The 13,586-nt window shown below is 40.4% G+C and overlaps 1 protein-coding gene across 3 annotated transcripts; it reads right to left on the reverse strand.

The window, feature by feature from the left end:
- Nucleotides 1–4,344: 4,344 nt before the first annotated feature.
- On the reverse strand, nt 4,345–11,413 carry RNF7 (ring finger protein 7). Of its 3 annotated transcripts, XR_006552624.1 has the most exons (4): nt 11,125–11,413; nt 7,588–7,635; nt 5,980–6,278; nt 5,159–5,264 (listed from the first exon to the last, which is right to left on the reverse strand). XR_006552624.1 is itself a non-coding variant. In XM_006078033.3 (3 exons), the coding sequence occupies exons 1-3, from the start codon at nt 11,290–11,292 to the stop codon at nt 5,208–5,210; spliced, it is 273 nt and encodes a 90-aa protein (XP_006078095.1). In that variant the 5' UTR covers nt 11,293–11,400; the 3' UTR covers nt 4,345–5,207. The 3 variants fall into 3 exon arrangements, 2 of the variants coding, with proteins under 2 accessions (XP_006078095.1, XP_025146528.1); XM_006078033.3 differs by lacking the exon at nt 5,980–6,278 and having other exon boundaries at nt 4,345–5,264; nt 11,125–11,400; XM_025290743.2 differs by lacking the exon at nt 5,980–6,278 and having other exon boundaries at nt 4,345–5,264; nt 11,118–11,389.
- Nucleotides 11,414–13,586: the final 2,173 nt, after the last annotated feature.

Here is a 13,586-nt window from a genome sequence, read left to right on the forward strand (position 1 = left end):
ACATCTTGCAGAAAAATCCGAAGGAAGCTTTTGGCCAATCCAATACAAAGATGGCTACCATTTATTGAGTGTGTACTCTGTTTCAGGCATTGTTCTAGGCAGTTAACATCACTAATTCATTTAATCTTCATAGCAGCTCTATGAGGTAGCTAATATTGTTATTCCATTTTAGGTGAGGAAATAGGCACAAAGAAGTTAAGGACTTTGTGCAATATCACACAGATGCAGCTGATTCCAAGCCAGGCTGAGTGGCTTCAAAACAGGCGGTCTTACTACTATGCTGCGTGGCAGCTACAGCCACTCAGGAAAGCTTGTTTTCAGCCAACCTAGGAAAAGCAGCTTGAGTTTCAACCGTTGACTCAGGTTTATCAAGTGCATGGGCAAGAGAAAGTATCAGATTGATCGTAAAGCTTATTCCTAGAAAATCTAGGAAGATGAAAACTGAGAGCAATCAAAAAAGATAGATTTTTCTAAATGTGTGGATATGCCCCAAATCAAGTGGTTGAAAAATGTACTGCTTGATAACAGAGAACAGATTTGTGGTTGCCAAGGGGGAGGTGTGAGGAGGGAGGGATGAACTGGGAGTTCGGGATTAGCAGATGCAAACTATTAAACATAGAATGGATAAACAACAAGGTCCTATGCATCACAGAGAACTTTATATGGGCTTCCCTGGTGGCTCAGAGGTAATCTGCCTGCAATGCAGGAGACCTGAGTTTGATCCCTGGGTTGGGAATAAGCCCTGGAGAAGGGAATGGCAACACTCCATTATTTTTGCCTGGAGAATTCCAAGGACAGTGGTGCCTGGTGGGCTACAGTCCATGGAGTTGCAAAGAGTCCGACACAACTGAGTGACTACTACTTTCATACACAAAACTGAATCACTTTGCTGTACAGCAGAAATTAACTGCTGCTACTGCTACTGCTAAGTCGCTTCAGTCGTGTCCGACGCTGTGCGACCCCATAGACGGCAGCCCACCAGGCTCCTCTGTCTCTGGGATTCTCCAGGCAAGAACACTGGAGTGGGTTGCCATTTCCTTCTCCAATGCATGAAAGTGAGAAGTGAAAGTGAAGTCGCTCAGTCGTGTCTGACTCCTAGCGACCCCATGGACTGCAGCCCACCAGGCTCCTCCGTCCATGGGATTTTCCAGGCAAGAGTACTGGAGTGGGGTGCCATTGCACAACATTGTAAATCAACTGTAATTCAATAAAAATTTTTAAATGTACTGCTATAGTCATATCTGTAAGGCTGATGAAATATTTCTGAGATGGGAAACCTAAAATTAAAGAGAGCTCAACATTTACCAAACCTTTTAATATAAAATCTAGAAATCTTGACGTGAATGATTAGAAAAAAATGTAACAGGCAAGTCATGAAGGTCTCATTACCATCCTCCACAAAAGCTCACAGTGCTACAAGCAATCTGTTTGTAACAATTTTTCCTCAGAATACTTTTATTCAGAACAGTTAGGAATGTTTTGCCCCATAACTAAAAGCACATTATTTTTTAAAGTTCCACTTCTGTTAAAGCATCTTCCAGAAATCACTAAAATGAAGTAACAGCAGCACTTACCATGCACTAGGAGCTGTTTCCAGTTTGACATTTGTATTAACACATTTGGTCTTCAGTCCTCAAAACGATCTGGTGAGGGCGGTATTGTTATTGTTATCTACATTGTACATGAGGAAACTTAAGTAAAGGGAGAAGCAACTTGTTAAGGTCACACAAGAAAATGTTGGCACTGGGATGCAAATCCAGGTGTTCTGGCACTAGAGTTTCAGCTCTCAGGCTTTAAACTCAATATCAACATGTAGAGAAAAGACTTTTCCTGTAAGACATATTTTTGCTGAACAAAACCTGACCGTGGTAGAAATGGAATGACATAAAGATGGCTATAGAGGAACCATTATGTAAGCTTTTCTCATGTATTTTGTTATACCATTCAAACATCCAATATAGAAATAACTTACATTTATTTGTATTTAATTCTAATTTTCCTTACATCCAAATCAGTAATATTTTTAAAAATAAGGACTCACTAAAGTAAACATGGAATTTTTCTTTCTTTTCAGAGAATTACTCAAAGATAGCCCTTGGCAATATTCTAAAAAGCAACAAAGCATTGTTTTAATATTTCCTTTCTTATCAGATGTCTACTAAACTTCTACAGGAACACTTAAAACACTTTTTTCTGATCCTAAATGCTTTCTATATTAGCGTCACTTAAATAATTTAAGGCTTATTCTTTAAGCCTAAAGTGAATATTCACTATCACATGTATGCTAGGTATTTCGCACTAATTTAATAGTGGTTCACACCTTTAGAGATGAGGGCACGGATCAGTAAGATTTGGCTCTATTTAGAATAGCAGCTATTCAAGATTCTGAATCCTATATATTTAAAACAATGTATCTTCTGTGTTGTATTAGCATGTTTCTCCAAAATAGTGGCAGCAAAGTATACACGGCAATTGCCGGTACAAGCACTGAAACCAGTGTCCCCCCAAAGAGTCACTGCTACCTGTGAAGGGGATGGTTTGGAAATGTTTTCTTTGGATGGCAGCACCGGTGTTTGGTGAGTGGAGGCCAGGGAAGTGTGATATCTTGTAGTGTAGAGTCTCACAGGAAGAACACAGTTCAACATCCTACATGACTTTCAAATGTCCACTCATGTAGTTGAAAAATCTGATTATCTGTGGCTAGAACCTGATTTCTTTCTACATGTAGACACAAAGCACAGTTCTGCCTAGCTTTAAAATCCACTGAAGTTACCAAATATGCAGTTAAAATGTAAATCAAGATTGTACATTTGTTTTGTTCAGAACTTGACTAGCACAATCCACCATTTGGGGAGGAAAACATCATATTAATGGAAAAGCTCACCTTTCTGGGTCACAGCAGTCTACACTGTTGCTGTCTTCCTGCAGTGATCACACACACACACACCACACACAGACACGCTCATCAGCCTACTTCATTAGGTCTTCTGGTGTAATTGTGTCTAAGAATTTACATACTGAAAAAGAAATGAATTATACTTTCATTTCTACTTTATATTACAATTCAATTATTACTATATACATTTTAATTATGTGTGGAGACATTTACGTTGGTTTACTGCAGGAGAGTAAAGAGGACATATTTTATTAAAAAGCAAGTAATAGGTTTGGTAGGATGATATCTTCTTAGATGTCAGCTGTAAAACAAGAATACAACTTGCAGAGATAGAAAATTAAATAGCCCAAGCTCACAGATGTGTTTCCAATACACTGCTGCTGCTAAGTCACTTCAGTCGTGTCCGACTCTGTGTGACCCCAGAGACGGCGTCCCTTAGTGAAGTAAAATTCAACATTGTTTAACCAAATGGAAAGAAAAACCTGTTCAATGCTTAACTTCTGCACTGGAACTCATGTCACAGTGTGCCCTTTCTGATGAAACAACGTATATTCAACTTTCAGATGGCTATGCGGGTGAGCTGGTATCATCCCAGATGGGTAGGATCAGGGCTGCATTGTCCCAGTCCCTCCTCCTCTTCTACCCTCAGATGCTGATGTATAATAGAAACAGAGCTTTGTTAGGAGGTGGGCCTGAGGTTTCGCTGTGTGGAAAATCAACTTATTACCACCATTCTCCAGATTTCATTTACATACTGTCATACAGACTGAAATAACTCAACATTCTTACTAAACATTCTTACTATTTCTCTCTTCATTGCAGAGCCAAATATTTGGTTCACATTTTATAGACACCACCTTTTAAGAAGGTAAAAGAGAAGCTAAAATAGCTTATTGCACAATAAGAAACACATTCAATTGGTCCAAACATTAACAAAGTATAAACATAGTTGTATATTGTAATTAATTCTTTCAGTAGCTAATTGTGAAAAAAACAATAAAGCAAAATTTACAAGAAATCTAATACATAGTAAGTAAGTTGAAAGCATATAGAATTCTAATTTTTAATTATTATACTTTTAATATTCTTTTATGTATCCACATTCCTTAGACTCAAAAAGATTCAGACTGGCAAACTCCACAACTGCAGAAGTGAATGATTAAGATTTCAAGATTTTAGTTGGCCAAATGCATAGCAATAGCCTATGTTATGAAAAAATTCAAAATGAACTTGTGGCTCCTAAATTATCCTATTTCCATTGAATGTGAATTGATAAAATTTAAGTATTTTCTTACATTTATGTTTGTAGGTAATAAAGTTATTAATAATTTTATTATTACCAAAGAAAGAACAAATGAATATTTTTTTCAAATTAACCAAAAGCATTCACTTGCCAAATTAGTTTAAGTTGAAAGTTGAGCATAAACTTGCAATAATGACAATTCAAATGAGGTAAACAGAATAAACCATTTATTAAAACATCATGTGGTAAAGTTAACTTTTTGACCCAGTGTGACAATGGTAAACATTTCCCCCTTGTTAACATTCCCCCTAAAACACAGTTAAATTATAACACAATACAACCAGAAGCTGAAAAGACTTCTGTCCTTTACCACTCACTAGGTGAGTGCAGATCTAGGTTTTCTTGATGAGTCGAGAGAGAGGATTATAAAGACACTCGAAATCCCATATACCCAAAGGTTAAATTTTATTTACCCTGTTCCCTGGTCCAAACTTAAAATTATATCAAATAAAAATTTCATTAAGTATCCTCCCCCCTGCCAAAAATAAATATTAGGAACACATTAAGGATAAGAACTGGGTTTTAAACTGTACTTTATTTGTTACTATAACATTGTCTTTTAAAAAAATTGATCAACCATAAGCATGCAAAAAATTCTCTTCTGAACGGAACCGCTTCAATAACTCCTTGGATATCGGTAAGTAAATTATGAAGGTTGTTCAATTTATAGTCCTCTCCTTTATAGCACTTCTAAGCAGTGTGTGAGACACATACCACAGAGGTAGGAAAGACCATCCTTAATAAATTATCTTAATTGTAGAGAATTTCTGAAAATAAAACTGAAAAAGGCCAAACCATGCCTTTGATGAGTCCCCAAAGACCACAGATCCATCTTCTATTCCAAGACTTAGTCCCCTGGAGAGTTCTAGCCTCTGTAGGGCACTTGATAACAAGATCCACCAGGGCTCCGAACAACTGACTGCTTGAAGAACACCTTTGGCTGCTCTCACTTCCCGATTCTCTGGACCACCCAGTCCTGCTGGCAGAGAGGGCAGCGATTGTTTTGTTTCACCCACAAGGACATGCAGCAGTTGTGGAAGGAATGATTACATTCTCCCCAGACCACTTGGAAAAAAAAAAAAAAGAATATCTGACATTACATATTTCAATTTAACTTACTGAACTCAAAATTCTATTTTGTTATGTAATAATTATGGTTCATAATCTTAAAGATGGTTAACTGGCCAAAATAAATTTTTTTTAGTCATAAAGAAAAAGAACCTTACATATAGACATTACACTTTAAAAATGAGGTAAGGGAACTTCCCTGGTGGTCCAGTGGCTAAGACTCTGCGCTCCCAATGTAGGGGGCCCGGGGTTCAATCCCTGTTCAGGGAACTAGATTCCTCATGCCACAACGGTGCAGCCAAATGAAAAAAACAATGAGGTAAGGCACCATGCTTGGAAACCTGACATCACTGTTGGAATCTGAGGATGCTGGGGTGGCTTCCCACTCCTACATAGCTCCACATGCTGTCAGCCTTTCTCACGTTGGGAGATTAAAAGACCTGTGCGTGTACTAAGTCGGTTCACTTGTATTTGACTCCTTGCAACCCTATGGACTGTAGCCTGCCAGGCTCCTCTGTCCATGGGATACTCCAGGCGAGAATAGTGGAGTGGATTTCCAGGCCCTTATCCAAGGGAGCTTTCAGACTCAGGGATGGAACCCACATCTCTTGTGCCCCCTGCACTGGCAGGCAGGTTCTTTACTAGCACCACGAGGGAAGCCCTAAAAGATGAGTCTTCCTTAGATCCCAAACCACTCCACTCATGCACTGACCTTGGAGACCTTTTGGGCCTTTAAGTTAGTTTATTGAAAAATGTCCTCCTGATTTTTAAATTTTCTTTCTTTATTTTTGGTTGTGCTGGGTCTTTGTTGCTGCTTGGGCTTTTTCTCTAATTGTGTCGAGCAGAGGCTACTCTAGTTGCGATGCGTGGGCTTCTCATTGCCATGGTTTCTCTTGTTACAGAGCACAGGCTCTAGGTGTTCGGGCTTCCGCATCTGTAGTTCCCGGGCTCCAGAGCACAGGCTCAGTAGTTGTGGCACATGGGCTTAGTTGCTCCACAGCACGTGGGATCCTGCTGGACCAGGGATCAAACATTGTCTTCTGCACTGGCAGGGGGATTTCTTACCACTGAGCCACCAGGGAAGACCCTTCTGAGTTTTATCTACTAAGATATAATGAGTTTTAAATGTTTTTAGCTCATAGCAGACTATTATAAATAGGTGGCATGCTTCTAAAAAACATTATTAGTGGTACCTCTGAACTGTTTTCTGGAAGTGGTGATGATCTGTGTTAAGTCATTCATAGGCAGTGCAGTTCCTCATGTGACAAACAGAATGGAATTTTCAAAGTGGTTGGCTTTGAAAGACAGGGCTATTTCAAGAAAAGAAGGGCCTCTCTATGATCAAAGAAAGCTGGCCTACCCCTCACAATTCTCAATTAAATTAATATTTTTAAAACAGCATCAAAGAAAAAATTTAAATCAAGGGAAACCACCCATAATACGGAATACAACCTCAAACATGGGCTTCATTTGTCCCTTGCTTGACCAACTTAGCTATATAACAGAACAATGAAAAAGAAAAAAAAACTTTTAATGAACATTGGTTGTAGGGGTTGGAAGCTAGGGGGACTCATTTTAAGTCTTTCAGAAGAAAGAAACAGGATTTGATTAAAACTACATGAATCATTCAGAAGCTGTATGAAAACCACATAAACAAAAGTACAAAGTTAACCTTTCATTCCAGGAAAATCTTTATATACTTTTATATAGCAATCTTAGAAGTGATGACCTCAAGAGCTAGGGCATAAAAATCTGAGTTGCTTACAATATTTAACCTAAGACAACTTTTTTTTTTTCCCTAAGACAACTACTGTAGTACCACATGTAAGTAAAATTTAACAGATTTCTATCTATAAACTATATCCAAAGGAATCTGGAGATTTAGAACTGTTTTCACCTTAGTAGAAAAGTTAAATACTGGATCATAAAAGAGTACTGAAAACTGAAATGCTTTGTTAGAATAAAATCCTGACTGACCAAAACTAACCTGTAACATACTCAAAATTTAAAGGATGTTTTGGCAAATTCCTTATATTTTTCTTAATAGAAGAAAATATATTTCTTTTTTGATTATTAAAACGTTTACCATGCCCATGTCTACGATATATAATCAATTCTTCTGAATTACAAGCAATTAAAGGACTTACAGATAATCCTATTAAAACCCTTTGAGAACCAACACATTTTATATTAATAATGAATCGCTGCTTTACAGTTTATTTTTGTGTATTGATAAAGCCAATCTTAATTGCAAATTCAAACATCCCCACTGAGAGAAAACCTTCAGTTGAAAAAGCAGGAGAACAAAATGACAACATACCAACACAATCCTCTTGTTTGTTTTCAGCTTGACATCTAAGACAGGCATCTGAAAGCAAACAAATAGCAATTCTTATTCTGATGCTCAGAATGCAATTTTTAAAACCCCACACACTTCAAAGTCAAATAAAAGGCCCAAAGGGTTAGAGATGTAGATTAAAAGACTCATACTATTAATTTCTCATCTGAACATACCTGCTTAAAGATGAGTCAAGTACAAGGCACTCTACTAATTTACTTATGACCAGGAGCAATTTCACAAGGGTTACTGACCCTCTATTTTTACAAGCGCTGATGAAAAGATGTCCTGACAGTGGATGTAACCTCTAGAGAAAAATATGCTATATTCCGCTATATTACTCACTGGACACATGCACACATATCAATTTTACGCATAGTTTATTTTCAAGACATCCTTTAAAATAAGCCACACATCTATATTGGTATTTGCTTACATATATATAGAAACTCTACAAGGATATTCAAGAAACTAATAATAAAGTTCACCTGGGAGGAGATGGACTGGGAAGGGGTTTTTCACTGCATACTTTCTCAAGTTTTTAAGTTGTGACTGTACAACCTACATAAAAATCAAATTTAAAAAAACCCTAAATATTAGGTTTCTCTCTTATTTTTTCTTTTTTAAGGAAATGCTCCCTTTACAAATAATCTGAGCCCAATGCATTTACCCAACAACGGTAAAGTATTTTAATAAATTACCTGGGAGTAAACATGAGGAATGGGAACCAAAAGGATATACTAGACATTTTCAGAATTCAGGCTGTACTACCATTTGCTTGATGAAGAAGGTAATATAGAATATTTTAGGAACCAAAGAAATGGACTCATTCACTAGCTGACAGCAGTCAAAGTTGGGTGAAAGGAAGTTCAAACTAACAGGAAAAAAAATAGATTTTAATATAAATTAGAGAAAAATTCTATAAAAATAGAAACAGGATAGAGTTGAAGCCTGCTTCTTTTCTTCCCCTGGATTATGCTCAGGCATTTGTTTGCTCCTCTCTGCACGCTCTTACCCTTAAAAAAACACACGACCCTGGCCTCTTCAGTGTGGATTAAAAACAACCACTGCCTCCTGAGGCTTTCTTCAATTTCACAGTTACTGAGTACCTACCCTGTGCAAAGAGTAACGCCCGGGGGCCACCAAAATGACCAAGTCTGGGTCCCTGGTCTCACCAGTAAATGGGAAAGCGGATAGGTAAACAATTAAATACCTCAAGGATCATGATATAAGGGGGAAGACATGCCTCTGGTTCTGTGCAGTCGCAGAATTAGAGTTCATGATCCCAACTGTCTCTTTTACAAGTTAGGAAAACAAGGCTCCAGAAGGTTATGTCAAACGTCCAAGTTAACGGATAGCTGTGGAAGGTTACTCTGTCTCTTTATCCCTTCACAGTACAAGCAAACCTAGTCCCCTCTTCCTCACCGGTGCTTGCTAGCTGCTCCTTTCACAATAAAGGCGGCAGAGTGGAAACCAAGGAAGAGTGTGTTAACTACATTAGAATGGGCTGACTGGCAACTCTTAGATCAAGAAGTTATAACAAAGCATTTAGGTGTATGAGATGAATTCAAATATCAAGGACACGGGATTAAGTGGGCTTTTTATAGAATCTAGAAGTCTCTGAATTATGCCTACAGCTTTGATTTAGTTTCACTATCAACAACTGACCTGAACAGAGAACAATTCCTAAAGTTTCAGATAAAAGAAAACATTTTTTTTTTTATGATGTTCTTAATATCTAAAACAGAGCATTTCTAAGGAGTACAGTAACACCTTCTAGAGTGATGCCAGAAAACAAACTTCCTTCTGCTGTCACCTGACCACTAAATGGATTTTAACACCTCATAAACAAAATAGAGAGGTCTAGCCCAGAATACTTTCCTGAACCCAAAGTACAGCTGTCGTAAATCTGAAACATTAATCCACAGTAGCCAAATATTTGTTATAATTAGAAAGTTAATGTGAGAAGTGAGTCATTTATAGCCCATACTTTGACTTACCTTAAATATCCCAGTAAAGTTTATTTCTTGCAAACTTTCAACCATTATATTTTGCATTTCTACCTACTATTTTAAAATTTTTCTTTGGGGAGAAAAATAAAATGCTCTTTTAGGAAAATTATTTTAAACTAAAAAAGAAAAAAATCCCACAAACTGGAAGTTATGATTCTAGCTTTCAAGAAAGGGTTAGGGCAAGGGGGCTGTATTGCAGGCCCATAAACTAAGTACCTAAAAACCCGATACACAAAATAAGTGGATCACATCTGAAATCTAGTTCTTTTAAAAAGTAAAAAAAAATATTTGAATCCCATAGTTGCAAATTCTCTTTAAAACAAATTCCTACGAATAAAAAACATAAGCGCATACCAGAGAGAGAGTAAATTGAGAAATCTCTTGTTTCTGGTAGGTCTGAATTTTCAATGCTCAAGAAGGGAAAGCAACTTTTAAGTTATTTTCTCCAACTGTCTCATTTTTCAGTGCAAGACACAAAGTTTTCAAACTACAGAAGCCTCAGTTTTCTCCAACTACCTTCAAGAAATGACATTTAAGACGCTCTTAAATGCTATAGTTTTAAATGCCCTATTTAAAAATATAACGTGCATTTAAACAGCAACTCTGTTTTAAGGTCGTCTAAGATCTTAAAACAGAGACCATATAAAACACAACGAGATGAAGCTGTTCTGAAAGGCTTCACTTGGTCCAATATTTTTATTAAAAATATCATAGAAAGAAGTAACAAGTCTGCAAAAGAGGGCTTTCCATAAAGGCCGGACTTGAGGACACCACCCTTCTCCAAGAAATGGCATGCTAGGATGGGGAGTGGCCAGTTAAGAGATGAAGCTTCATGTCTCTGAATAAAAGGGTTTACATTCTTCTAGTTCAAGCGAACCGAGCGCTATCTGACCAATCTTGAATCATTCAGGTTTAAAAGCCAGCAGAACAGTAGCCAATCCAGAAAGGGGACGGCTAGGAACACTCTTCTTCCCTGAGCCTCTCCAGAGCACGACTAGTGGTCATTTTGGGGGAAGATGACTCCAGAGCATCACTTTGGTGTGTGACCAGAACCATCAGACTGACCCGCTGACTCAGGGCCTTGACCTTGACCTCTGTGTGGTTTGCTTTCGGAAAAGGGTGCCGTCGCTGGCCACACAAACCGAAGTGGTTCCTCCCAGCTCCCGTTAAATCACCTACTTTTATTGTCGTGATCACACCGATCACTACTGGAAATGACCTTGTTTAATTGTCCTGCCTACTACCCCTTTTTTGCCCCAGAATACCCGTCCCCGGCACAGGTCGCCTGCTGAACGACCCCTCGGCCCCTGGCAGCGGCCGCAGCCCTCGGATCAGCGGCAGCTCGGGCATGGCCCGCGGTCTCCCGGGGCCGGGGCAGGGCGATCCCGCCCTTACTCCTCCCGGAACGGTCTCTCGGAGGCTTGGTCCTTCAAGCCCCTACGCCCGAAGCCGGGCCGGCGGAGGCCGCAGCACAGCCGGGGCCTCGCGTGCTGCGCTTACCCATCACCTGGACCCTGCAGATGGCGCACGTATCGCACTCCACGTCCCAGCTCCACATGGCCACCGCGTTCCACTTCTTGAGGGAGAACATTTTGTCGCCGCCCGACTTGGATCCTGCGCTCCCCGAGTGAGAGGACAGGGCGCAGGGTTCCTCACCGTCTTCCACGTCGGCCATAGCGGCGGCGCGGAGCCGGCGACGGAGACGTTGGGTCGTGGGAGGCGGGCGGCTATGGCGGCTCCGTGGGGCCGTCCGACGGGCCACAGCGCCGCCCGCAGGCCGCGGGCCGCCGCGGGGGTCTAGGACAGGGGAGCGCCCGCGATTGGCTGGCGCGGCCCAGTGACATCACCGTACGCCGGCACCAGCGGCTTCCCTGTGTGCTGGTTCCCGGTACTCGCGTCCCCAACGCCCGGCAAGCTCAGCGGGCTGAGGGACCCCGGGCCGACCCTGCGCGGTGGAAACACGTGTCCTGCTTTATGTCTTCATGACACCGCTTTTAGAAGTTGTCTTGTTGATATATTCGTCCCTCTCAAATGTAAACGCCCTGGGAGCGGGGACTATTTCTTGATCATCGCCTTCGTTAAGAAATGCAGCCTCGGGAAGGGACAGTTATTTGTTGAGTGAATGAATGACGAGCTAGGAATCTGGTTCAACGGTTCTCAAATATTTTGGTCTCGGGACCCCTTTACACTTAAAAATTACTTAAGGACATTTAAGAACTTTTGTTTGTGTAGGATGGATGTGTACATATACACGCTTATACATATGTATTTCCTTTTTAAGAAAACGGGAAAAATTTGAATATATTAATTCACTTCAAAACAGTAAGAAATCCATTACGAGTTATCCTTAGAATACCAATATTGTACACTCACAAGAGAGAATGAAGAGAAATAGCTATGAGTGCTGTGCTGTGCTTAGTCTCTCAGTCGTGTCCGGCTCTTTGCAGATCCCATGGACTGTGTAGCCCGCCAGGCTTCTCTGTCCATAGGATTCTCCAGGCAAGAATACTGGAGTGGGTAGCCATTCCCTTCTCCAGGGGATCTTCCCAACCCAGGAATCGAACCGGGGTTTCCTGCATTACAGGCTGATTGTTTACCAGCTGAGCTACCAGGGAAGCTCATAGCTATGAATACTGTTATGTAAATATGTAAATAGTTTTGACCTTGTTGGTCCCCTGAAAGGATTCCAGGAACCCAGGAGACCACACTCTAAGAAACTTAAATCTAGTTTAACTTTTTATATGTAGGAATAATGAAGTCCCAAAAAGTAATTTATAGTAATTCTGCTATATTTATAAAAGTAATTTATAGTAATTCAGAAAAGTAATTCTGCTATTCTGAGAAGGGGACAGTGGAAACTAGGGTTCTTCTATTACTAGCCCAGGGTCATGTTGTTACGTTTTCCCAAGCAAAGCAGATAACATCATCATTTAAAAGATACCGAAGCTGAGGCACGGAGACCGGAAGATGCTTGGTCACCACTACCACCTAGTGGTGGCCACCTGCTGTGTCAGGATTAGGACTCAGAGCTTCCCACCTCTTTTTATTGGGCCTCATCATTCCCTCATCTCCTGTGGTCAGGCCTGGTGCCCCTGAGTCTAGGCTAACCAAACTCCAGAAATCTGGCAGAGGAGTCAAGGATGCATTAAAATGTAAGATTACAATAAAATGTAAGATTACAAATATGGACACAGGGTCACATTTGTGCTGTTTGTTGAGTGGTGCATTAAGTGCTGTAAGAGACAGATAGTAGATAGTGAAGTTGCTCAGTCGTGTCCAACTCTTTGTGACCCCATGGACAGTAGCCAACCAGGCTCCTCTGTCCATGAGATTTTCCAGGCAAGAATACTGGAGTGGATTGCCATTTCCTTCTCCAAGGGATCCTCCCGACCCAAGGATCAAACCCCGGGTCTCCTGCATTGTAGGTAGACGCTTTACCATCTGAGCCACTGGGGAAGTCCAGTTGGGTAAGAGAAACCTTCCTCAAGACAGATGGAGTGAGGGAAAGCCTCATAGAAGAGGTGAAGTTTGAACTGGGGGGGACATGGGGGGCCTTGGAGGCCAGGAAGTAAATGGAGAAGGCAAATGGACAGAGCAGTAGTAGTGGTAGCAGATATAAATCTGACCACAGTAACTTCATGAGCCAGACAAAAATGTCTGTAAACACCCAGATGAACCATCCAGAACATGTTTCATTCACATTAAGCTACCGCATATCTGACTATAAATGATTATAAATGCTAGATAATTAATTAAAAAAAAAAAAAGACTGGAACCAGAAGAGGATAAAAATGCCCCAGTTGGTGGGAACTGGGCAGTTTGAAAGAGAAAAAGAGGGACCTTAGATGAAAGGCCAGAGGATGATTAAGAAGGAGTGGTACCTGTTGGTGTTGAGTCTGAACCTCACCTCCCCACCCCTGGATTATTGTGTCCTGACTTCCTTCCTATCTCTGCTCCCCACTCTAGCAT

This window comes from Bubalus bubalis, chromosome 1 (genome assembly GCF_019923935.1).
Source record: "Bubalus bubalis isolate 160015118507 breed Murrah chromosome 1, NDDB_SH_1, whole genome shotgun sequence".
NCBI classification, from domain to species: domain Eukaryota; kingdom Metazoa; phylum Chordata; class Mammalia; order Artiodactyla; family Bovidae; genus Bubalus; species Bubalus bubalis.